The sequence below is a fragment of the Liolophura sinensis genome, chromosome 6 (genome assembly GCF_032854445.1).
Source record: "Liolophura sinensis isolate JHLJ2023 chromosome 6, CUHK_Ljap_v2, whole genome shotgun sequence".
In the NCBI taxonomy this organism is placed as follows: Eukaryota; Metazoa; Mollusca; class Polyplacophora; order Chitonida; family Chitonidae; genus Liolophura; species Liolophura sinensis.
In genome coordinates, this window is record NC_088300.1 from 74,991,353 (window position 1) to 75,017,469 (window position 26,117).

Here is a 26,117-nt window from a genome sequence, read left to right on the forward strand (position 1 = left end):
TGTCACTTATTGTGACTCTCTCGTTGATAGTGAGCTGCATATTTCAGATTCAACCCGGCATATCTATAGTAATGCAGCTACCAATTGCAATATGCTAAAAACCACGCACATCTGCACATTGCATAACACATCAACGTTGTACATTTGCATGGAAATATTTAATGCCAACTTACACAAACCCAGCTGTGAATCGCCCGATATGAAGCTCATTATACTTACGTCTATGTAGGCCTACACCTGAAACCTGTTGGCTAAAACAAGTTACCATGTTACCAGTTAGATTGGGTACGGCCTAATTACCGAATGAAAAACCAGAACTTTCCGCAGCGCCACCAAGCGTGTATTGCGAAGTGGCCCACAGCGTGTGCGTGGTTGGTGCAGTGTTTTTGTGGCGACTTGGACTGTAACATGCATGGCGAGTCGGTCATGTAAGCTGACATGTAACACTTTCAATTGTGTTGTCCAGGAATCATGCTGGACATGATGGGGGTGGGGTAAACAGAATGGGGGTAAACAGATGGCTGTCTATGCGGTCAACCAACAAAAATCTCCATAATTTGTGTTCGTTCCATACCGGTACTTCAAACAGTTTGGTTATTTATGGTAAAGCAAAGACAAACTATTTTTGTTCAATGTCATGGAAATATATCAAGTTATTTTAGTAAAATGAGTCGAGTGGCAAAAAATAAATATATTAGTTCCCCCCCAACATTATTAAAATAGAAATTTATGCTTTGTAAACTTCCCGTGGGATATATATCGGGTGGGCATAAAAATGGGCCGTATTTTTGACACTCAATATCTCCGAAACCCTCTTACGTCAGCTTCTAAAACTTTACACACTCAAAAGACACTATATCCTAAGTATACAGACCAATTTCAGTTTCATCCTTTAAGATTTCTGTTCATGGGGCCAAAATCAAAATAGAGTTAAAAACGCATGTTGAGGACGTTTCAAAATGATGTTCTGCCTTGTTTTACTTGAAAAGGTGATCAATTCCTTGTCCGCCGCAGAGAACACCATCTTGATTCAGCAAAACTTATGTCTATCTGGTAGAAGGGTTTCTCTGACACTAGAGCCAGACAAATTTTCCAGACGACACTTGACAGGTGCATCACGCGCTCTACTCATGACACCTGACAGGTGATGCAATGTGGGTCTTTTTCAAAGCTTTAGACGACAGATTGGCTATCGATGGTGTTTTCAGCCAATCACAGGCTTTAATTCCAAAGTACTTATTGATGAAGAAAACCTCTTCATATGAAGACAGTAGGGGCGGAGCCAAAGCAACCGTGCGCCGAGTGAGCAGACATTGATTGACAGGTCACCGGCCATGTGACATAACAACGGCTATTGGGTTGACACACTGACAGATCAGTGACAGGAAGAGAGGGCGTGGCTTTGCATGAAATAGCCAATCAGTCGATTCGCTTCTCCCCCCCTCCCCCCGTCATAATCGTGAGGACTTTTCATAATGACCTCTATCCTATACTCAAATCTCAAAGCTGCAATTCCGTTTAATATATATTCTTTTAATATGTGGGTTGTCTTCTTTGTATCAGTACATGGTAACCTGCGGACGGTCGTCGGTTACTCCGGGTCTCTACAAGGTTTCCTGTCAAAATAATGCTCGTCGCCGTCGGATATTTACGTAAAATATTCTTGAGTAATCCATGTGCAGAGTATATAAATTGATAACAAACATTTTCTATATCACTTTACATGCTTCAGAGTAGAAACTGTTGTTTTTATCACTGCATAATTCTTGTTTTGCTGTCTACTTTATCATCTGATGGTTCGGGAGTAGTTCTCGTCCATATATGATTTTATCACCTCATAATCTTTGTTTTGCTGTCTACTTTATCATCTGATGGTTCAGGAGTATTCATTTTCCTGTCATGTGTTTTTATCACTTACCACTTACCAAATATCTTGTATGCAAGGACTTTGCTGTGTAATGTACATTATTCTGTTGTATGATGATATGAAACTACGTTGCTTGAATAATTTAGAAAGACTCATTGCCTTGCTTTTGCAAGGAAGAATTTCTTCAAATCGGAATATAATTGTGAATACACAGCAAGGTAATCTCTCAGAACGGATAGTGCCCTGGACGAATTTGGACAGCGTAGTGACTACTTTGTAACTAGAACTACTGCATGTCAATAATTGTACACCACTTATTTGTATTTACCTATCGCATGTCAAATAAAAAGGCTCTGGCCTTTCGTCACAAAACTGTAAAAGTGGTAAGCTACGTCAACACTACTGAGTTTGTCCTCAAGCTTAAACACAACTGAGTTTCTCCCCTAGTTTATATGTACACGTATATACACAGTCTTAACGGGACACAAACACAACTGAGGTTCTCCTCTGGTTTATACGTACACATATACATGTAGCTTTACCGGGACACAAACACAACTGAGTTTGTTCTTTAGTTTATAAGTACACATATATACACAGTCATTCCGGGACACAAACACAACTGAGTTTGTCCTTTAGTTTATATGTAAACGTATATACACAGTCTTACCACGACACAAGCACAATTGAGTTTCTCCTCTAGTTTTTATGTACGCGTATAAGCACTGTCTTACCGGGACACAAACTCAACTGAGTTTGTACTCTAGAACACGTATATCCACAGTCTTACCACGACACAAACACAACTGAGTTTCTCTTCTGGTTTATACGCACTCGCGAAACAAACAGGGTTAAGTTTGCCCTCTAGTTATATCTTCAGGAATATACGGAGTCTTGCCGCGAAATAAACACAACTGAGTTTGTTCTGTAGTTTATACGTACACATATACAGTCAGTCTTACCGCGACACAAACACAATTGAGTTTGCCCTCTAGTTTATATGTATACATATATACACAGTCTTACCGGGACACAAACACAACTGAATTTGTCCGCTAGTTTATATGTACACATATATACACAGTTTTACCGGGACACAAACACAACTGAGTTTGTCCTCTAGTTTATATGTACACATATACACACAGTCTTACCGGGACACAAACACAACTGAGTTTGTCCTGTAGTTTATATGTGTACATATATACAAAGTCTTAACAGGACACAAACACAACTGAGTTTGTCCTCTGGTTTATACGTACACATATACACACAGTCTTACCGCGACACAAACACAACTGAATTTGTCCTCTAGTTTATATGTACACATATATACACAGTCTTACCGGGACACAAACACAACTGAGCCACAGGGGAGCGTTTTATCACCCACTCTTTTTAATATAGCCATTAATGATCTGCCGAAAGCTATTCCTCCTAGGCTTAAATGTTCGTTATTTGCCGATGATAAAGCTCTATGGATTCGCGCTCGAAACATCAATGTTTGTAGAAGATGTATCCAGCGAGGAATATATGTCATCATGGAATAAATGGAGTTTTAAATTTTCGTGTACTGAGACTGAAGGGGTTATCTTTACAAAGAAGTCGGACAAAGAGGTGCTTGTCAAACTCAACAATTTGCCCGTTAAAATATCCAAATCTTTCAAGTGTCTTGGGGCTATACTTGACAGGCATTTAACTTGGAAGGCGCATATAGAACAGATAATTAATAAACCTCAAAAAGTGTTAAATATTATGAGAAATGTATCCGGGAAGTCCTGGGGGGGGGGGGGGGGGCAGATAGACAGTGCCTTCTTCTACTATATCGGTCCTTAATCCGTTCTCGGTTGGACTACTTCTGTGAAGCGTATGACTCTGCCTGTAAGACACTTAAGGGTGGGTTATGATTCCAATCAGTGCGCTGCGCTGCGGATTTGTACCGGGGGTATACGATCAACGCCACTAAACGTTATGCAGGTTTTCTCTAAGGAGTGGCCCCTGTACGTCCGTCGGCGTCAGCGCACTCTCCGATTCTCTCTCATCCTTAAGTCGTCTGTTAACAACTCTGCCTCTGCTGTCCTTCAGCCTTCATTTTATGACTGATTATATAATTTACAGGACTTCCATACAGTACCCTTCAGTCTAAGATCCAAAACAATTTCTTCCTTACTACAATGTAATGATTTAAATCTTCAGTCATCTTTTATACCTCATTTCCCCCCCGTGGAAGCTACATATACCATGCACATCCACGGAACTTCATTCAAAAATCAGCAAATGTGACAACCCAGCAGTGTCTCTGTTATGTACCAACGACCACATTCATTGCAATTGGTCACAATACCTTCAGATTTTTACAGATGCTTCGAAATGCCCCGATACTCAACTAGTGGGTGCATCCTTCACCATACCAGAATTGAAATTAAATAAATCGTTCAGATTATCTGACTTAGTTTCCGTTTTCACAGCTGAGCTGACGGCCATTATATGTGCTTTAAACTTTCCGTTAGATTTAAAACCGGTCCGAGCTGTTATTTTTACAGATTCATTATCATCATTACAAGCCATCACCAACTATACTTGGAAAACATCTTCTAAAATTATATACCAGTTATTACATCTATGTACTGACCTTCATTTTATGGGTGTTTTAGTATCACTCAAATGGGTACCGGCTCATGTCGGCGTACCTGGCAATGAGTTGGCCGACAGTTTAGCTAAAAAAGCACTTTCATTTCCCCATATTTCTGTTCATGTTCCGTTATCTTTATCTGAATGCCTTAGTTTTATTACTCCCAACTTTATTGATATCTGGCAACAAGACTGGGACAACTCGAAAAAGGGTAGAATATTCCACACGCATAATCCATCCTTGTCTCCTACTTATAATCTTTCTTTACGTTGTCGCCACGATGAGATCCTTGTATTCAGGTTATTGTATGGCCATATACAAACAAATTCATATTTATTTCGCTTCGCTCTCCATGATACAGGCCTCTGTGAGGAGTGTATGGTGGTGGATAGCACTGACCACTTATTTATTTTACAGAGAATTGTGAGCCCTGGGAATTAAGACGATAGACACAAAATGCATTTTATGTCCCAGGAACAACACCAATAAGGTATTTCAGATAGTTGCCAATTTTTTAACCCGTTTGCCATCGATTTTAAATTAATCTTATGAAATAAGGGGAAAAAATTTGTTTTAGATAATTATTTTACATGGGAAATATTTCAGCTGTGAATTTGTTTTTATGCTCTATGTGACTATGTATCTATATGTATTGCCCGTATATGTCTTTAACACGGAGCTATATATACTAATGCCTGTCTCCCCTCGCCTATCAGCCTAACTTGCCCTGAACCTAATATATATGAGTGCATATATTTACCTATCTAATGTATACATAATAAGCTAAGGAAAAAAGCCAAGCAAACAATACCTCGTAAAGGTGTGGCGTGCATCGCCCATTTGGAGCGGAAAACGCCAGTGCAAACCAAATCTGCCCCCCCCCCCCCACCCCCCCCCCCCCCACACAAACACAACTGAGTTTGTCCTTTATTGGTAAGGCACTTTAGAAAAGTGCATCCTTAGTCTACACGATCGTTGTTGAATTCAAACATACAGCCAAACACACCCACCAAGCATGTACCGGTGCAATGCTGGAATGACTAGACTGCACGGTGATCATTGGTCAGTGTTACCTGCCGAATGGAGATCAGAGCGGTGATCTCGACAGGCCATATAGTTCGAGAACCAGCTAAGATGATCGACACACACGACAGGTAAGGTACACCTTTACATACTGTATATATGGATCAATTATACATGTAGCCTCGTCTCCATTCTTGTGTCTAGATTGGGGTCAATTCACTTACATTGTTTTTTGTACAAGGCATGAAAAAATGTTGAAGGAAAAGTATTTATATCTTTTCACTCTTCTATTTATTATATTTTTTATTTCTAAATTTGTGACATCAAGGAAAAACCCTGCCTGTCCACATCCACAGGACCTGTTCAAATATAAATAATTAATTCATACAATTATGAAATATAAATACATAATCTGCTTAAGGCATGTGTATATAAACAGAGATCAGTGATTTATAGTAGAGCGTCGATTGATATGCCTTTTAGACAATAGACTGGTGTTCGGCAATAAGTGACACATGTTCAGACTGTAAAAATGATATAGTGTTATATGACCCCAAAACCACTGGCAGCGGTGGAAGTGATCTTATGTCTGCACAACCCCATTCAGCTGTGGAAGTGATCTTATGGCTGCACAATTCCTGGCAGCTGTGGAAGTGATATGGCCGCACAACCCCAGGCAGCAGACAATTTGTTATAATTTATATTACATTTTTTGGAAACGTACATACAGTTTTCATTACAATATTGGTAATACTGAAGATTGACAATTGGGGCCTACTAGTATATGTTTACCCTTGTAGAACCCATTTCTTTGCATTTACAGTGCTTAGGATATGTACGTTATACAAAACTTGACTGAATATTTAGGTATGACTATACGCAATTATGTATATCCTCGATCTGATATGTATATATATCTCTCTACTGTATAGAGACTCTTAGATATAACTGTAACCAGTAATGTACATGAGCGTCTCCGACTGTATGAACCAAGTACTGGCAACTTAGAGGATCTCCACATTGTTGATGGCAGTCTTTCTTCGGATATTGCAAACAAAGAATAAAAAAAACACAGTGGTAGATTCTATGAAGGGACATTCAAAAGGACCTGTGCGCTTTCCCATTTGGATTAAGCAAATGTCGAATAGGCGAGGCGTCAAGAAACTATACCAAAGAATGAAACTGTCTGTAATGCTGTCGCTGTATAGAAACTGGCGCTTCTTTTGATTTGCACATTTATAGTTGTCATGCATGTGTACAAAGGTGTGCTTTGACGCGACCATATTGGAGCTCATTTCTAAGGCGCTTGGATCACCAGCGGATTGCTAAAATTTGGAACATGCATAGACACATAAAGCTAAAAAGCTCCGAGCTACACCAATGTACAACAGGCATTACTGATCATATAAAGTATTATGCCACTTATCCTCAAGTGCTGACGTAAGCCTGACACCTGATTCAAGCAGGTTGCGCAATATTCTATTAGAACTACGCTCGATTCGTTATCTGAAACGATATAGCAAGTTTCCAATAACCTCACCAAATGAGGCTACGCCATTTACTGAAAAGATACTATATCTAAACTATATCGGTAGTGTAACAACCATCGCAGCATGACATTATACAACACTTGCATTTGCTTAAATGCAGTCTTAGAACAAGAGCACCATAGTTGACAACAATATATACCAAAACAATACACCCGAAAGAGCGATTTCTTAACTATAGTAGAACATTTAGACCACTTCCTTAGTACTTATATATTTAATATATTTGCACGTACACACAGTTTACGTTTTTTTGTCCTACAATATCAGGGTTATCAGACAGATCACTATTAAGTATATGACCTTAGTATACATACGATTGGACGTAGAGGAATATCGTATCGTATCGTATAAGCATGACACGTGGAGGGGTAAAATTCTCGTAGCCAGCAGGCTAAACAACCATGCAATCCGACTTCTTAACGTTATACTCTATACCATGGGTAACAGATTAATCTGAAGAACACTGTGAGGGAGTTTGTTAATGATTTTGCTGTCGGACACATGAGTCACAGATCATCGGCATACAATCAACGATTGTATTACATCCAGCGATATTACATCCAACTCCTGATTCTGATAACTAAACATCAAGATCATGTCAATGCAAACCAAACATGATGGCGATGAAATCCAACCATGTCTAACACCATTAGTAACATTAAAGATAGGAGATAAAATAGATCTCCGTTTGAGAGTAAACTGATGTACATTACACTAAACGGTAAGAAGCCGTATATAACACATATGGACATCATGATCAATTATTACGGTAAGAAGCTGTATATAACACATAGGGACATCATGATCAATTATTACGGTAAGAAGCCGTATATAACATAAGGACATCATGATCAATTATTACGATAAGAAGCCGTATATGGCCTCAGACCCCCATTAGTTTTCCATAAGCGACAATGTTAACGTTTAGCGCTGTAGCTCAGTCCCAAACATTCCGAGCCCAATAAGCTTTGGTGCATACCTGGCCCAGCCTGTGAGAAAGAAGCTGTAAAAATCTTGACATAGGTTGGCCGTCAAAATCTGGACCTTTCCATGCCGGGAGCTGGGAGGGGTGCCTAGCAACGCCAAGGGGACGTCACTCGCTGCCTCATCACCACCTGTCTCCTTGTGTCCTCTCGCCCAGAATTTCAAACTTTCACCATTAAAACTCATACCTGCCCAAAGCTTAGACAATTTCCATCATTTTGATACCAAGCATGCACCTGTACACCAAAAACGGCAGGCTGGCAGCAAAAAAAGACTTTACACCCTAAAATACACAGAACTACAATCGTCCCTACTGAAAAACGGAAGTTGTAATGGGGGTCTGTGTCCATATAACACATAGGGACATCATGATCAATTATTACGGTAAGAAGCCGTATATAACACATAAGGACATCATGATCAATTATTACGGTAAGAAGCCGTATATAACACATAGGGACATCACGATCAATTATTACGGTAAGAAGCCGTATATAACACATAGGGACATCACGATCAATTATTACGGTAAGAAGCCGTATATAACACATAGGGACATCACGATCAATTATTACGATAAGAAGCCGTATATAACACATAAGGACATCACGATCAATTATTACGATAAGAAGCCGTATATAACACATAGAGATATCACGATCAATTATTACGGTAAGAAGCCGTATATAACACATAAGGAGATCACGATCAATTAAATTTTTGAAGTCCAGTGATTAACTCCATCAAACGCTTTGATGGCATCAAGAAAGCATGGGTGGTTTCTTTGAGAACGTAAATGCACTGGTGCGTTCAACAATTTTGTTTGAAGCCAAACTGGGAAATCAGAACTGTATCAAATACCATTCATACTTTTGAACGATAAACAACTCGATAACTTGAAAGATTACACAAGCTGACTCAACAGAACGGTAGTTGTCGGATGACATAGTGTCTCCAGATTTGTTCTGAACTTTTGGAGTGATAGCAACATGAGTAAGCTCCCCTGGATGATATCCATGTTTAAATGTATAAAAACAGATGTACACCTATAGATGTATCAGCATGTAACAGATGTTTTACAGATAAGCCGTCGTATCCTGGAGATTTATTACGCTTCATCGAAGATATTATTTCACCAATACAAACAAGAGAAATAACTGGGATATCATCGCTGGAATAATTGTGGTTAGCTAAAGCATCTAACACACGAGCGTTATAGGTTTCGGGCGAAACTGAGTTGAATGAATAACAGAATATTCCCTTTATAATTGACATATATCATCATCCCCACGTGCATTATCCACATGATGGGGTAAATTCATGTGTTTCGAGTTTGTAATATTAACTTTCTTAGCGATACGGACGACTTATGGACATGAGTTAACATGTAGTGTTGTAATGGCTGTGACTTTTACCGCTAAGGTTTGACAATTTTCAGAGCGAACAGTGCACGGACTGAAATGCGCATTGCCATGTAAGCAGCAAAGTAGGGAAACACCGCATCGGGTGTGCGTGAGCACTGTACACAAAGCATGGAGGATGGCGGCTCCATGATTAAACGGGTTGGCCAAATAGTCAACACACTTGACCCGATTGTCATATGTCACTAGCCATGTATACCTATCATAACAAGTTTAAGAGCAGAAGTATGCAAAATTATTACTGATTTAACTCCCGTAAATGTGCAGAATTCACCTGAGGCGCGTGCAGTTTCATGGCTTCCAAGCAGTCTTCGTGACTGGCTTCCACTTTTTGCTTAAGTACAAAGCAACTTTCAACATGGCCATGGTAACAGTCGTTCAGCATCACAGCAATGCTTTTAAGACAAACTGCCCAATTTGGAAAATCGTAGACAGATAGCTAGAGACATGCAACTGTCTAGTTACCCTCTACCTGTAGGTGAAGTGGATGGGCTTCAATTTCTGTTTCTGAGTGATGTTATTTAAACTCTTGTATCGCGAAAATTAGTGATGGCAGCTTAAAATGATTAGGCCACGAAAATAGCATATCATGGCTACAAAATTTGATTCAAATTACAAATGTCTACCTCTCAGTAATGATTTTTGAATTACTGGCCATTGAAATTACGTGATTATTTTTTTACTATATCTCAAACACTTACAAACTTTTGGTAACACATCAAACTTTAAAAGGATCCAGCCCAATGGTTCTGGAGAAGGAGATGTTTAAAAGTTTTGCTTTAAATCCCCCAAACATTGCAGCTGCAATTTGCAGTTTTCCAAGCAAATGGCAAAAAAGTACTGTCCGAATGAAATTACTTCAACATTACGAACAAGAACAATTATAGATTGTACAATAATGCAATACATACAGAGGTGAAAATGTTGCCGATGGCATAAACTTTCCTAGTTATCTAGTTGATAGGTAATATCAGTGTGAGCTCAGGCTATACATAATTACGTATAGTCACACCTGAATATTCAGTCAAGTTTTGTATAACGTACATATCCTAAGCACTGTAAATGCAAAGAAATGGGTTCTACAAGGGTAAACATATACTAGTAGGCCCCTACTGCCAATCTTCACTATTACCAATATTGTAATGAAAACTGTATGTACGTTTCTAAAAAAAACGTGTGATTGAAGCTGTATAGGCCTTATGTGTAAGTGTTATTAGACAGTGGTACATGGAGCCTCAAAAGGCTTCTGTACCTGAACCAAAACTGTTAGACATGTTCTTCAATATCGAAGAACTACACCACTAAAGGCAATGTCATAGCGGTCGGGAATTTCAGCATTCTGTTGCGTTTAGTTCAGAATAGGATCTTACAACCAAAACATGCTGATTACATACAAAGGGTATAGAGAGACGCAGATAACCAAGGGTATTGTGTGTACACCTGCTATATGGCGAGAAATCTAATCATAACATCATAAGGTATGTCATAAATCACATATTGTACAAAAAAGTGTTTTTGTTGTTTTTTTTTGGATTGCATGAAACACAAGCATGATAACTGCACTAAAAAGCTAACAGACAAACAAACTAGCTTTGGCAAAACACAATTGCAAATCGTTTGGGGCACATATACAGGGTAGATTAGCGGGGGTACATCATCAATGAGGTCATTGTAGACATTGGGGATAAAGAATCCTAGGTCAGAAGGGCTGAGAAGTCAGAAGTTGTTATCTATATAGGAGGTAAAATAAAATCAGAAGTTATTATCCATATAGAGGCTAAAAATAAATTACTAGTTGTTATCCATATAGATGATAAAATAAAATCAGAAGTTGTTATCCATATAAACATTAAAAATAAAATCAGAAATTGTTAACAATATAGATGGTAAAAATAAAATCACAAGCTGTTATCCATATAGATGGTAGAAATACAATCAGAAGTTGTTATCCATATAGGCACTAAAATAAAATCACAAATTGTTATCCAGATAGACGATAACCTCAGAAAGACAGAAAGTGTGTTGACTGAGTGACGGTAGAATGTAATGTTATGTTCAACAGAATAATCTGTTGCATTAACAGAATATATTCTAGAATCACTCTGAAAACAGACTTTTTGTTAAATTTAACAGTTAAGTTTTGAGAGTAACATAACATTCACCCATCACAAATATGACATGATGATTGTCATTTCCGAATATTTACATCCATATATAATATAATATAATATAATATAATATAATATAATATAATATAATATAATATAATATAATATAATATAATATAATATAATATAATATAATATAATATAATATAATATAATATAATATAATATAATATAATATAATATAATATAATATAATATAATATAATATAATATAATATAATATAATATAACATAACAGAAATTTATTTACAAGTATAAAATATGCCTCAAAAATGACAATTATATCTTTTTGGACATATCTTTTTCCGCATTCCTTAAAACCAAACTCTTTGTTTTGTAATAGCTTTTCATATATGTTTTAAGCCATGGTACTGGGTGGCGTGTAAACTATTGCTATTGAGGCCGTACTTTACCGGGTACGTGTGACCATATCCCATCGATCACACCGTGGTTGGTGCTCTGGGTTTACTCTCTATACTGTAGTCTTCATTGATGTCGACATGGCCATTCCTTTCAAGCAAACTGGACCGGACGTGATCAGAAAATGTAGAGCGTACAGGGGGCGAACCTAGATTGTGCCGTATATTCCCTCAAGTGCTGTGGCCTACGTATAGCTCGGTCGGGAGAGCAGTGATGTTGGTTTCCACCAGACACGTGTGTTTTACCTATTGCAGTTTCTTCCACGGTGTTTCAGCCCTGAACATTTAACGCTTAGCCATAAATGCGTATTGTGAAAGATACAGGTAGGCCCATTACTTTAATAACGGTATAACGGAGATACTTTGTAAGAGTGACCTTCCCTTAAAACAGCCTATGCGAACTGATGTTGGGCGTTATCCAAATATCTCCCTATTTTTCTCAAACTAGATTCGGCCCCTGTAAGCTCTACATTTTCTGATCACGCCCTGTGAACTGATGTTGGGCGTTATCCAAATATCTCCCTATTTTTCTCAAAGCTGACTATTTGCAGTATATATGTTTGGTAATTAACTCTGCTTGCTAGGTGCATACGTGTGGGTCATAGCTGTTGCACTTGTAGCGTTGAATTTTTATCTGTATTTTTTATTTTTAAGTTTTCTTATGTACTTAGCCTACCTGTCCATATAACCTAATGATATTACTAAAATCCACGTGGCCACCTTCAAAGAAGAGAAAACTTCTTGAGCACATTAAACGCCAATAAATTGCACGAAGTTAGTGTGTCACGCACAACCTCATTGGCGAAGTTTAACAGCTTTGTATGTGTGAATCTCAGAAATGAAAATTTGTTATTTTCTGTTACTTTAAGACCCAGACTCAGTCGAACCTAGTTTAAATATGCAGCATTTTATCCCTTCATGAGCCTTAGCATCAAAAATGGAATTTCTGTGTGAAACTGCATGATTTTTTATTATGTACATTTTCACTCATTTGGTATGCATGGGAACCATCGATCAAAACAGCCCGAGTTTAAAACGAAATGAACCCTAAGCCTGTGTTAAATGACTGCTGTTGTGTTCACATAAGTCAAACCATTTCGTTTTTAAGTCACTTGCCATCGAAACAAAAAACTGGCTCTTGGTATTTGAATATTTTACTAAAAATCAGATCATCAGTCGTAACTTTTTGATTTGTATTACGGTTACCTCACTGAAACTTACTGGAAACCAGAAATGTGAAGCGACACCAGCATTATTAGGAACCACACTCACCTGTTATGAACCTACATGCCAAATATTACAGACGAATAATAAAGCAATTTTTTTCCGGAAATTAACGACCATGAACGTAAATGTTGAAATGTCTGCCCACCAGCGAGAACCAACTGACAAAATGTCTGCCCACCAACGAGAGCTGACAAAAATGTCTGCCGACCAGAGATAATCTGCTGCCAAAATATTTGCCCACCAGCGAGAAACAACTAACAAAATATCTGCCGACCAGCGATAACCTGCTGACAACATGTCTGTGTAACCGCGAAAACCAGCTGACAAAATGTCTGCCCACCAGTGAAAACCAGTTGACAAAATGTCTGCCCATGAACAATAAAAAATAAAAAAAAAGAACCAGCTGATAAAGTATCTGACCATCAACAACAACCAACAGACAAAATGTCTGCCGCCATGACTGTTTCAGATATTTAGATTAAATTTATCTGACGACATTCATTTATTTCAGATAATAAATATAAATATCGCCATCATTTTAAACAGGATTAGGGTTTTTGATGCAAACACAGTTACAGTCATTATTTCTCTTTATCTTTAGTTTAGTTGAAGATATTCTCAAGCTTCATGTGTTTGAAGGAAGTCAGTGCGGTTGTGAAATTCTCCTTTCAGTGTGTCACTTATGATTCTCTAAACGAAAACAGCTAACTAAGGACGGGGGCGGTTCATGTGTGTCAACAACCTGGTCAGGTATAAGGTCAGGGTTTAGGTGTCACCTGTGGATTTTCACAGCCGTCAGGCAAATGTGGTGGAGGACGGGTCGCCCTTCAATCAAGCTATGCGATATCGTCACCTTGGCAACGGCAGCTTTATTTGAACTTACTTCACGTGACATGTAAAGCCGGAATAAGCCTTATCCTATTTTGTCAACGTGTGCAAAACGGCCGTGTCAGAACACAAAGTATGAGGTGAAAAAGACTTTTAACGCAATAAAGGTTAAGCATATTGTGAACAAAATGTGGGTAATGTAATTGAATCAGATTTCTGTGTCTTTCCGAAGAGGTCAAATTGTAACCTGTCACAAAAACTTCAACGTCAGCAATCTTTGAGGTATAGTATTAATATGGTGATAATATTTGTAAAAAATTGGGTAGCTTAAAATTTACGCTTTCATATTAGATAACGAGAGCCAATACTGTGTGACTCGGTACACAAGTCTTAATTAAGACAAAGTTACCGTTGTTTGCATGCTGAAAATAACGAGCTAACAATTACACCCTCGGTACACGAGTCGTAATTAAGGCAAAGCTACCGCTGTGTGCTTGCTGAATATAACGAGCTAACAATTACACCTGTTTGAATGACTCACCCGTCATGATGTCGTCATATTTGTGTGCATGCTGCATTGGTATGTTCTAGTATTATGCCTAGATTGACATATTCCCTAACATTTCCAGCACTTATTCCGCTGAAATAAAACTATGGTAACATTTAAATGAAGAATATATCTTTGCTTTGGTTTGATTTTGGTTTTGGTTTTGAGATTTTTAGTCTTGCGGTTTTGGGGGAATTAAGAAGCTACAAGTTACAATGATGACCAAATGATGACACCGTGAACATGGCGAACTTTCACTTGTAGTTCTTTTTGCACATTAACTGTATAGTTAATAATGTTGACAATGTTTGCACATTTTTTTAGAGACATATAAGCTGTAAATGTAAGAGGCTTTTCATTTTCTTCAGGTCGTCACAAGGCGGGTGTAAGAGGGGTCGTTTACTCACTGTGTCATCGTAACCTGTTTTGTCGTCCGACGACATCTGCTAGGAGCCTTGTCCTCAGAGCATATACATCGTGTTGCTTTTACTTTGCTGGGTGACAGTTTGCGCGAATAAAAGTTTTCAGTCGAATTTCAGTCGTTTTCACGCCTCGACGCAATTTGATAAGTTTCGCCTGAAGAGCGGAAAATGTTCACTCTTGGGTTCAGAGACTTTAGGATTCCATGGTCGTACCTTCTTCATGGAAATATACTACAATGGCTTGGGCATGCAAATAAGGGCAAATTCAGGGGTTTCATTCAAATGTAATTAAGAGAAGTAATAAAACTAATCAGTACAGAAGCATAAAATCAGATAAGATGAACAGGTGTATTAAAGCATGCAGCGGTGTGGAAGGGATTAGTTTGTCAGTAAGCTATTTAATTGTTTCTTCAGGCACCTGAAATCTCATAATACTGATACCTAACAGGCCATCATGCACCCCAAACTGACACAGGTAGGAAAAGATTACATACTTTATCCAAAAAATTACGTAGACCCATATATATCTTCATAAAAAATATCTTCATCAAATTTAAATGGTTTACGGAAATCTCATAATACTGATACCTAACAGGTCATCATGCACCCCAAACTGACATAGGTAGGAAAAGATTACATACTTTATCCAAAAAATTACGTAGACCTATATATATCTTCATAAAGATAAAGAAGAACAGTTCCAGTTATGTTTCTAGAAAGATCTCTGATTATTTTTTTCCCAACGCCCTCAAAAGTGTTTAACCCTCAGATTTAGTGAAAGTTTACAGTGAATGAATTTGACTGGTGTTTTACAAGTAAACTATTTAACAAATTTAAATGGTTTACAAGCACTCTGTATATATAGAAACCCAAGCACGCGCATTACTTATAGCTGGAGATTAGCAAAATGCAGGACATAAAACAGAGATTTAGTGGCTGTCACAGTAACATTCCCCAAGTGTTGTATAACCGGAGACACCTTATCAGCGATATTCATGAGCAATTTTATGTTAACAGAGGAAGTGAAATGTAGTGGTTTACCACGTAAGATAGATGGTTAATAAAAGTCTCCATATGGATATCCTTGGGGGACTGATACAAAACGCTAAATCTGTCAGATATTTAATGTTGGTCGTAACTCTTATGTTTGCGTTGGGATAAATAAGAGGTATAAATCAAATATATTATTTATTAGTGGAAGCCCATTCTGTTGAGAACAGATCGAAGTAGATATAACATGGATACAGCTGTGAACAAAATGTGCAAAGCATTTAACAAAGGTCAGTAAAAGGTACATGATCTTAAAGCTCTTAGCGCTGCTTTGTCAACAGATTTAACAATGGGAAATTTTCTTAAATAAGCACGGAAAAATTGAAAAGAATATACAGTGACTTGCCTCGGTTTCTGTCAGTGTGAGTATTTAGAATATGGCCATATCCAGCTGCTTCGTGAATATCAGCAGGGCCCTTACCGTGTCGGCATATGACAATATAATATTGGATACATATTCAGAATTAAATTGTATTAAAGTCCATAGGATTGTTCTGTCAGTGATCAGAGTATGATAAAACAAGTGTTTCACTTTGTACAATTACATTGATGTGTTTGGGTTGAGGAACCGGACAGATACCAGACCAATCACACTACATCGTTCAGCACTTGCACGACAAAATCTCTTCAGCTGACAGCTGTGTATGAACAAAGTATGTGTAGGCACTTCAGCATGCGTTGTTTACTGAATGGTACTTCGTCAAGCAATAGCAACGATTACTGAACCATTATATTCAGCTTAGCATGAATTACGGCGTAAAGGTTACGAGAAATAATCTGGTTGCACTCACAAGTATAGAGAAAGAAAACATTATACTTTCCAGAAATATCAATTAACATCATACAAAGCCAAAAAAAAACAAACAAAAAAACAAAAACAAAAACAAAAAAAAACAGAAAAAAAAAAGAAGTCGCTTTTCTACGTGTATTGTTCTGATATATATTGCCGTCTTTTCTGGCGTGTGTTTTTAAATCAGTATACAGAAAGATATAAGTAATGCACAAAAATATTTTTCGCTAGCGCTTAAGTTTGCCATGAATGGTTTTAGGCTTCTTTGGTAAGACGGTGGGAACATCAGTAAACGGCTTTAACAAGAGAATTATAGTAACAAGGCTGTTTCATGTACATTATTTACATATCAATAATCCATCGCCTCAGGTATCTTAATTAGTACCCTGGTAAAATGCGTTGCATCGCTAACGTACCTGTCCTACAAGCCTGGGTAAAACATCTAGTGATATCTAGTGTTTAATTTGTGCACCAGACTACTCAGTCTGAAATACAGAATTATTATTATTAGGAGGTATGTTAGATGACACAGTATTTTATTAAAGCAAATATCATGTATCATGTATACATACAGAAATATATTAGTAAAAGTCATGTATTTGCAAAGGTGCAGTATTGTCCACCCTACGCTTGTTGCGAGTGTCTGGTTTGTGCAAAACCTCTAGTAAATCGGCGTAGGTCTTTGAATGAAATGTTCTGGAGAAATGCTGTGTGTGGAAATATCCATGTAAACATAGATATTCACATCTTGCTGCATCCAACATTCAATGGTTTTAATCGATTCCCATTTACAGAATATGTTGTTTTAATACCTGGTGCATAAATAAATAATGATATACGTTGGGCTGTCATTTATCCAGTATTTGGTGAATTTAATCGGAAGTTTAATGACAAACTTTAAAAATGGATTCAGCTACCGGTATCTAGATTTTTCTGAACAATAAGCATCGTGACATTCAACCTGGGGTTTACCTCTATACTGCACATATACACAATGTTACTTAATACAAAGGGTTTTAATAGTATTATACCGTTACCCATCTGTACACAAAACACATCTTCTCCTTGCCATTAGCTATTTCAGCGTCAGTAGCATTATACACAATTCCTCGAGTGGATCAGTGTTCACAATATACATTACCTGTACACCATTATGGGTGTTAACAAAGGGCTGACCAGATTTCCTACTGACATCTACCCACGCAACCTTTGCGAAGAAATGCGTATGTATGCAATGGTGCACGTTGCCTGGTCGCGGATTATCCGAAATATACCTATGTCAGGTTGACACAGGTTGACTAATCCTGTTTGATATCGAGTGAGATTTACTTAATGGAGTCCCGAGACTCCCCAAGCTACTTACTTTGCTGACTCAGTATCAGTAAAATTAAACCTGTTATTCACTGATTTCGTCACTTGAAAGGAATATTAAATTTTGGCATCTGCACGTGTACTGAACGTTCACCTACGCGCCAAAAAGACGGTGTTTACAATGTCAACCGAATCCATGAAAGCGACAGATGTCAGTTGACAGGCAGTCTGGCTGGGAGTTATCCTTGATGGCGCTGACATCTAACGCCTGTGCGGTAGTTCCCTTTAGACACTCCCAAGACATACATATGACTTGAATTGTTGTTGGGAAGGTTGGTAATTTGGAACCAATCTAAATTACGCAATCAGCTAAAATGGTTGTCTACCTTAGGTTTCAACTTATATTAAATAGACTGTTTGTTTTCCAAATACCATTGTATTTGAAAACCTTGATGACGATGAAGACCATAATAATGGCTTCTTTGAGTATCTGCCCGGGCTACTCCAGACCTAGGCTTGACCATTACTCCAAACCTAGGCTTGACCACAGCCGTTGAAGTCAAACATTCATGAGTGGCAGTAAAAATACGCATGCAGTGGTCAATCGTCATCGATTCTGTTTAATAAAGACTCGCCTGTATGGATGTTTTAATCATGTTATCGATCTCATCCATTTGCTAAGCATGGACATGTGTGTGGGTAGGAACTGTGGCCGTCTGTGTATTACGAAATCCACCAAATGAGTCGATACTAACCAGGGTTCAGCAAAGAGCGTCCCTAGCAACGCTTTATACAAGTAGAAAAAAGGACAACGCATGGGTAGTGAAGAGACAGATGGTCAAAAGTTTCGCTCAAGCAGTGATTGGTAAAGGTATTGGTCACATCAGGCTAACGCGCCTTGTCTTTTATTGAACCATTATCTTGTAATTTGTTATGGTACCGGCGCCTGATCGACATGTTTTCTTCGTTTTGCAGGATTTCCAAGAGTGCAGCAGTTGTGGACGTGACGTGAACAGGGCACCCATCATGAAGTGGATTCCCAGAGCTGTAATCTGCGTCTTTGTGTTGGCTGTGATTACATTTTGCATGTTATTTAGGTTTGTAAGCGACAAAATGTTTGTTGCACCATCAAACACTATGACAAAGGAACAGCTTTTGGTCGAATATCGTAGAAACCTTGCAGCAATTCCACGACATAAATTTAAAGCGGCCAGAAATTTCAAGGAAATAGGACCACCTATATCTTCCGTTATAAGAGAAAATGCCGTTGCACACGACTTTACACGGCAAGTCAAGACAATTCTTGCATGGACCGAGTTTTTTGGCACTAAAGACTGGATACCTAAGACGATATGTTCTGGCGATAAAATTTGCGTGAGCACAACAGATAAAAATGCCTTGGCCATCAGCGATGGTATTGTCATCCATCCGAGAGACTTGGTGCAGAAAAGTGATCTGCCCACCAACAGATTGCCTCATCAGCGACTGATATATCTGATTCAGGAATCCCCCTGGGTGACAGGAATTAACGTTGGCGATTACGATGGCGTATTTAACTGGACGTCCACATACAGGCGGGATTCTGACTTCCCGTATACATTCTTTTGGACGGGGCGACGTCAGAAAACCATGGCTGAAGACGAATATACACAATTATTGTCCAATATCCTTTCCTCCAAAAGGAAATTCATTGCATACATGAACAGCAATTGTAATGCAGCTCATACAAAACGACTGGACTTTATTCATGAGCTAAGCCAGCATATTAATGTGGATGTTTACGGAAAATGTGGTAATTTGTCTTGCCCTCGGGGCACAGAAGTTTGCACGAATACCATGTCTCAGTATAAGTTTTATTTAGCCCTGGAAAACACGCATTGCAGAGATTACATAACGGAGAAAGTTCACCAACCCTTAATTGAATGGCATGCCGTCCCAGTGGTCATGGGGGGTGCGGATCCTTCGGACTATGAAACCATCCTGCCGCCACACTCTTACATACACACATCTGGCTTCAACTCTACACGTGACCTTGTGGATTACCTGCTTCTGCTGGACAGGAATCCGAAGCTCTATCAACAGTACCACGCATGGCGCCGGACACATCAGCGCATACACAATGACCCTTGGTGTGATATCTGCCAAGGGCTACACGACACATCTCTACCTGTGCAAACATACACGGACTTCAAGGGATGGTACAGAGAAGATGTGTGTCTACCGTAGCTTAGATTCAAAACACAGTAAGATCTACGAATCAGAAAGAAACCTATAAATGATTTTAATGCACCTTATCCGAATAGTTTCATTTCACTTTTACATTTGCACATTGAAGGGAAGGCTGTGAAAGGTTAAGGTTACTATGTTAGTACGGAAAGCCACACGTATGATGACCATGACAGGATGGCCGTCACACATGATGACGGCTACAGGATAGCCATCACATGATGGCCATGACAGGATGGCTGTCATATGATGAGCGTGAGAGGACGGCCGTCATATGATTACCGTGACAGAATGGCCGTCTCATGATAACCAAAATAGGATGGCCGTCACATGTTGTGCGTGAAAGGATGGCCGTCATATGTTGTGCGTGAAAGGATGGGCGTCATATGATGTGCGTGAAAGGATGGCCTGATGTGCATGAAAGGATGGCCGTCATATGATGTGCGTGAAAGGATGGCCGTCATATGTTGTGCGTGAAAGGATGGCCGCCATATGATGACCGTTACAAGATGGCTGTCACTAGTATAATATTCGGTATGGAAAGTGATTGTATGGGCTAATATTCGCAGACAGTATTAAATACTTGATGCACAAGGGTGTTGTATCCATAGCATTTAAGACAGGGCTATTGTTAACAGTGATGTGTACTCCATTCCCCGGCCGTTTTCATCTCACACAAATGTTTGACGCAACTTATGTACATACAGCTGTCTATGTGCCCGATCTTTGGGTATGGTGAGTGGTAAGTGTTAAGTCGATTCGCATCTTTTCGGTCATAGGTAACGTTGATTTCACTCAAGTTTAAATTTGCATTATTGGGCTACCATGATTTGTTTTCCTGTTCAGGATAATATTTCAACCAAAGGCTTCATTAAGGATTTCACGAAATCATAATATTTAATAAATATAAATCAAGTGTTGAAGGTTTATACAAATGCATAAAAGTACATTTAAATTTACTCAATACATCTTACCGCATCGAACGTGTATAATAGTAGCTTCTCACACACAGATGAACCTATGGTTCCCAATGTGCCTTGGTGTATGCTGTGGCGCTCGTTTGAATTTATGTTATCTTAATTTAACACGAAACCCTCAAGAACAGTATCTTTTTCCGACATATGTATAAGATAAAATATAGAACTGGACATATTGTGTGTTAGCTTATTTATGACCAGGAAACAACTTTAACCCTTGCCCGGATAAAATTTTTGCACACGATATAAAGCTGACCCGCAGTCTACAGCATTCTACTGTATTTTTCTTGTCCCAAATTATCGTATCCATTGATAATCCAATTGTGCACGCAACGTAATGACCCATTAGCCTCTCACCAATGCGCTAGCTTTGAGTTCAAGTCCAGGCCGTATGTGGGAAGGTCTGACAGCAACCTGCCGATGGTCGCGGGTTTCTGCCCGGTTTCTTCCCACCATAATTCTGGCCGCCATCGTATAAGTGAAATATTCTTGAGTAGGGCGTAAAACATCAATCAAATAAATAAATAAATCCAATCGTGCAATGCACCTGTTCACCTTATGTATGAAAGTACTCAACAAGATATTGGGTATGAGCTGCATGAACTACATGAGCGCATATATAAATAGTCATCCAGCATGAGTTGCTGTGCTGTTGTAAGGTTGAGTATCAGTAGAATAAGGTTTTTTGTCTTTTTTTAAGCGCGTCGAAGTCGATTCTGTTTGTCCGTCCATTATCATCCAACTTGAGTTAACGATAAATAAGTGTTATAAAGTCACATATGAGGTGTGTTTTAAGCTTACATGTAGAGACGCTTTCGGAGATCTATACACTCGTTTATATCATCATAACCGCTTAAGTGCGCTAGCTCGAGAACCCTTGTGCTGATTTCAAACATGTATAACAGCATAAGATCTATGAATATCAGAGAAGAGGCACTTTCTTTCGCCAGTGTTCAAACTATACGGATGTCAGGGTGACTTTTCAAGTGCGCTGGTGAGAGTTTCAATCCAAAGATTTCAAAGGTGTACAGTGGTTTCAGTTTGATGGAGAGGCGGTATCATTTTCTTAAATTCCGTTGTATTACTTTGACCATTTGTTTTTACATTGGCTACTTTATGTACATCCTGTGAAAACTTCAGCCGTTCATTAATACTTGTACAATAGTGAAAGCGTTAAAAGAGCTTTCTGTACTTTGTTATCCTTCATGCTTTTGCACCAGACATTCATCAGCTTTTTTCACCATACATCATGATATGACTCAGTATTCAATATTCAATTTCGCCAGCTGAACTAAATGTTTTAACCTTTGTGCGTATAATACTGGGAATGATAGCTGTTACACCCGTTACAGGGATTCAGGGTGGCTAACGTTTCAGGTCAGGATGTTTTATTTATTTATTAATTTGATTTGTGTTTTACGCCGTACTCAAGAATATTTCACTTATACGACCGCGGCCAGCAATATAGTGGGTGGAAACCGGGTAGAGCCCGGGGGAAACTCAAGACCGTCCACAGGTTACTTCAAGACCTTCCCACGTACGGCCAGGCAGGAAGCCAGCATGAACTGGACTTGCATTTACAGCGACCGCATTGGTGAGAGGCTCCTGGGTCATCACGCTGCCCTAGCGGGCTAACCAACTGAGCCACGGAGGCCCCGATCAGGATGTTAAATTAAATACTCCTAGCTGTTTTAAGTGTGCAAACACAGCATCAAGCTCAGTCAAGAAATACGTTTTCATTAGTCTACAAGGCTCTACATGGTCAAACAGAGCTACGTTACATAAGGAGCACTAGAAAGCGCGGAAGAGAAGAATTTAGTCATAGACCCGTTAGTTGCCTGTTAAACGTTATAATTGTCACTAGACATCCCGATAGACTAAGACGGTGTATCCTGGAACTGGACTCCAGGCGTTTCTAAACGCATTTGATGGTGAAGTTATCAGATATAGAGAATGATTCGCATGTGAAACAGAGATCAGCACCGTAGTTGATCCGTTCGTGCTAGTCAACTTTCAGCTTTCTTTGTCTCTGACGTTTTTTCACACCATTACATATTCCTTTATTTCTTCAAATACATCCTCTATTTATTGTTACTTAAAGTGGCATTTTCTGGCAATGGCGAGCTTTCGCAATTTGCATTAAAAAATCCGCCCAGGCATGAAGTCGTGATTGGGTTGTTGAACATGTGTATCAAATCTTAATATAATCGAATCAGTGGATTTGAACACGATTTTCAAGGTATTGTAAACAACGCAGCATGCCCGGTAGGGTACGTAACACAAGCCATGCACTCAAAATGTTCAAACATGTTTGCCCAAACAATGGCCAAATAATGCTTAAAAATGCTGACAAATTTATGTTTTGTGTTCCATGCTACAAATTTCAAAAAAATTGTTTTACAACCTCCAAACAATCATTTTAAGGTGTTGGCAGTCATTTTCCGACATTTAACATGTTGTATCATTTTAAAGTTTAGAAAATTTGTGCGTTTTAAGACAGTAACAGAAACCTGACAAAGCTAGAGCTCTTGTGTGTATAGCCCGCTGAACAGAATAGCTGTAGGTCCAAATCGTTATTGTCCCCCATGATATATGTATGTAAGCTTGGGATTTTCCGTCGTACTTAACAATTTGTGACGTTCCTCTATGGTGGCCGTCTAAAAAAGGTGTTGTGTGTGAGCTGGCGATGTTGTTGATAGATATTTAAAACGTTTTGATGGTTATTGTACAAAAACTATATTGAATGTGATTTTCCAATTTTAACTGATTGTTGTTAATTTTAATTAGTACAAAACCTGTCTTTCGCCTGTTTGTTCTGATGTTGGATGTTATTCTCATGTCAAAAGACAGCCGTTTCCAGGTTCTAACATCTAACTGGCTTTATCCGCGATATGGCTGGAATACTACCAAATTAAAACGCCAACCGTTCAGTCATTCATTGTAGTCACCCCTGAGCCTCTCGCCAATGCTGTCGCTGTGAGTTCAGGTTCGGCTCATGCTGGCTTCCACTCCAGTCGTACGTAAGAAGGCCTTTCGGCAACCCGCGGATGATCTTGGGTCCCCCCACCCCCGGCCTTTGTCCGGTTTCCTCCCACCATAATCTTTACCGCCGTCGTATAAGTGAAATATTCTTGAGTGCGACATAAAACACCAATTAAATAAATAAAGTCCGTCATCAGAACATGGGGCGATGTAGTTTATGCCAAGCAGTGTCACACGACATGCTGTTTTTCTGTGACCTATCTGTCTTTTGCTTTACCGTATACATGCGCTTCTATTAAACCTTATTTACACGCCAAGCAATGTTCTGTCGTCTAGGAATATTTGGGTAATGCAGTGCCCTTTATATCTGCAGGTGTCAGATTACGCCATTCAATGTACGTAGGCCAGTTGGTTTGTTACTTCTCCATCCTGTGATCAGCCAAATTCAGTGTTATAAATTTTAAGTCTATAAGCAGGTATTATTCAGCATCCACCATATCTACATATATTTGATATGAGACAAGGAGCTAATATGCTTATGCCATGATAAGCTTAACCCTGACATGTACCTCTGACATATTAACAATGGACGACGGTGTTAGATAGTGCTGTACAAAGTGTATTGTAACCAGAATTGAATTTATCTGTTAAGACTGTTAACATCTGAAATATTAAACATGTACGACTCTCAACATTTCATTGTGATTAAAATACATCTTGATACGAAAATGACCGGGTATGTTTGTTTTACTTTATATTCTTAAGGATGAGAAAGACTATATAACTTAATATCAATGAAGAGACTATATAACTTATAATAATAATGTTAAATCCAATATATTGTCAGTGCTATACTAAAGAAGGCAGTTATAGTGGAAAGTTAACACTTGTTAAAATGTTAGAACTTTAATGCTGTAAAAAATGTTACAATCTGTAAACAATCATTGCGCAACGTAACATTTCAGGATAGAGTCACTCATATTTTACAGCATTTGTCAGTCAGAGTGAATGCGTACACTGCGTAAAGTGAAAGAAAGCTAAATACGAAGTAAGGTTTATTATACATACAACTTAAAACTGTGCATAAATATAATTTTATTTATTTATTTATATTTTTGTGAAGAGAGTTAAAGCCGTTTAAACTTTCTAATTCTAAGGTGTGCTTTATGGACTATGCAATCAGAGTCAGAGTTGCAATATGACGTCACAGGAAGTTTTGCCAACGACACTGAATGTTGTAATAAATCTCTCAACCCATGAATAAAAGATTACTGAAATAATGTTCTTAAAAGTTCCTTCCTTCTGGTGAACATCTGAAAAAAGGTGATATGACGCCAGAGTTCCTAAATACCGTCAGTATGGCCCATAAAGCCCACCAAAGAATTCAAATATTTGAATGCTTTTCAACACTCTTTAAAAAAAATCTAAAAAAATAAATGAAAATATTTTTACGCACGGTTTTCAGTTGTCTGTCTGATGAACCTTACTTCTTATTTTGGCTTCTTTTACTTTGACGCAGGGGCCTCCGTCTCTCAGTTGGTCGGCGCGATAGCGCAGCGTAATGACCCAGAAGCCTGTCCCCAATGCGGACGCTGTGAGTTCAAGTCCAGCTTATGCTGGCTTCCTCTCCAACCGTACGTGAATGTCTGATGGTTTCTCCCCACGATAATGCTGGCCGCCGTCGTATAATTGA

General features: G+C 38.7%; 1 protein-coding gene across 3 annotated transcripts; it reads left to right on the forward strand.

Moving 5' to 3' along the window:
- The first annotated feature begins 5,564 nt into the window (after nucleotides 1-5,564).
- On the forward strand, nucleotides 5,565-25,474 carry LOC135467839 (alpha-(1,3)-fucosyltransferase C-like). Of its 3 annotated transcripts, none has more exons than XM_064745726.1 (2): nucleotides 5,565-5,653; nucleotides 19,215-25,474. In XM_064745726.1, exon 2 carries the CDS (start codon nucleotides 19,266-19,268, stop codon nucleotides 20,463-20,465), a length of 1,200 nt encoding a protein of 399 aa, XP_064601796.1. In that variant the 5' UTR covers nucleotides 5,565-5,653; nucleotides 19,215-19,265; the 3' UTR covers nucleotides 20,466-25,474. The 3 variants fall into 3 exon arrangements, with proteins under 3 accessions (XP_064601796.1, XP_064601797.1, XP_064601798.1); XM_064745727.1 differs by lacking the exon at nucleotides 5,565-5,653 and adding an exon at nucleotides 10,850-10,955; XM_064745728.1 differs by lacking the exon at nucleotides 5,565-5,653 and adding an exon at nucleotides 16,317-16,368.
- The last annotated feature ends 643 nt before the right edge of the window (nucleotides 25,475-26,117 follow it).

Excerpts from the sequence above, each read along its gene's own strand:
- LOC135467839 (XM_064745726.1), top strand. The coding sequence starts at position 19,266 with ATGAAGTGGATTCCCAGAGCTGTAATCTGCGTCTTTGTGTTGGCTGTG.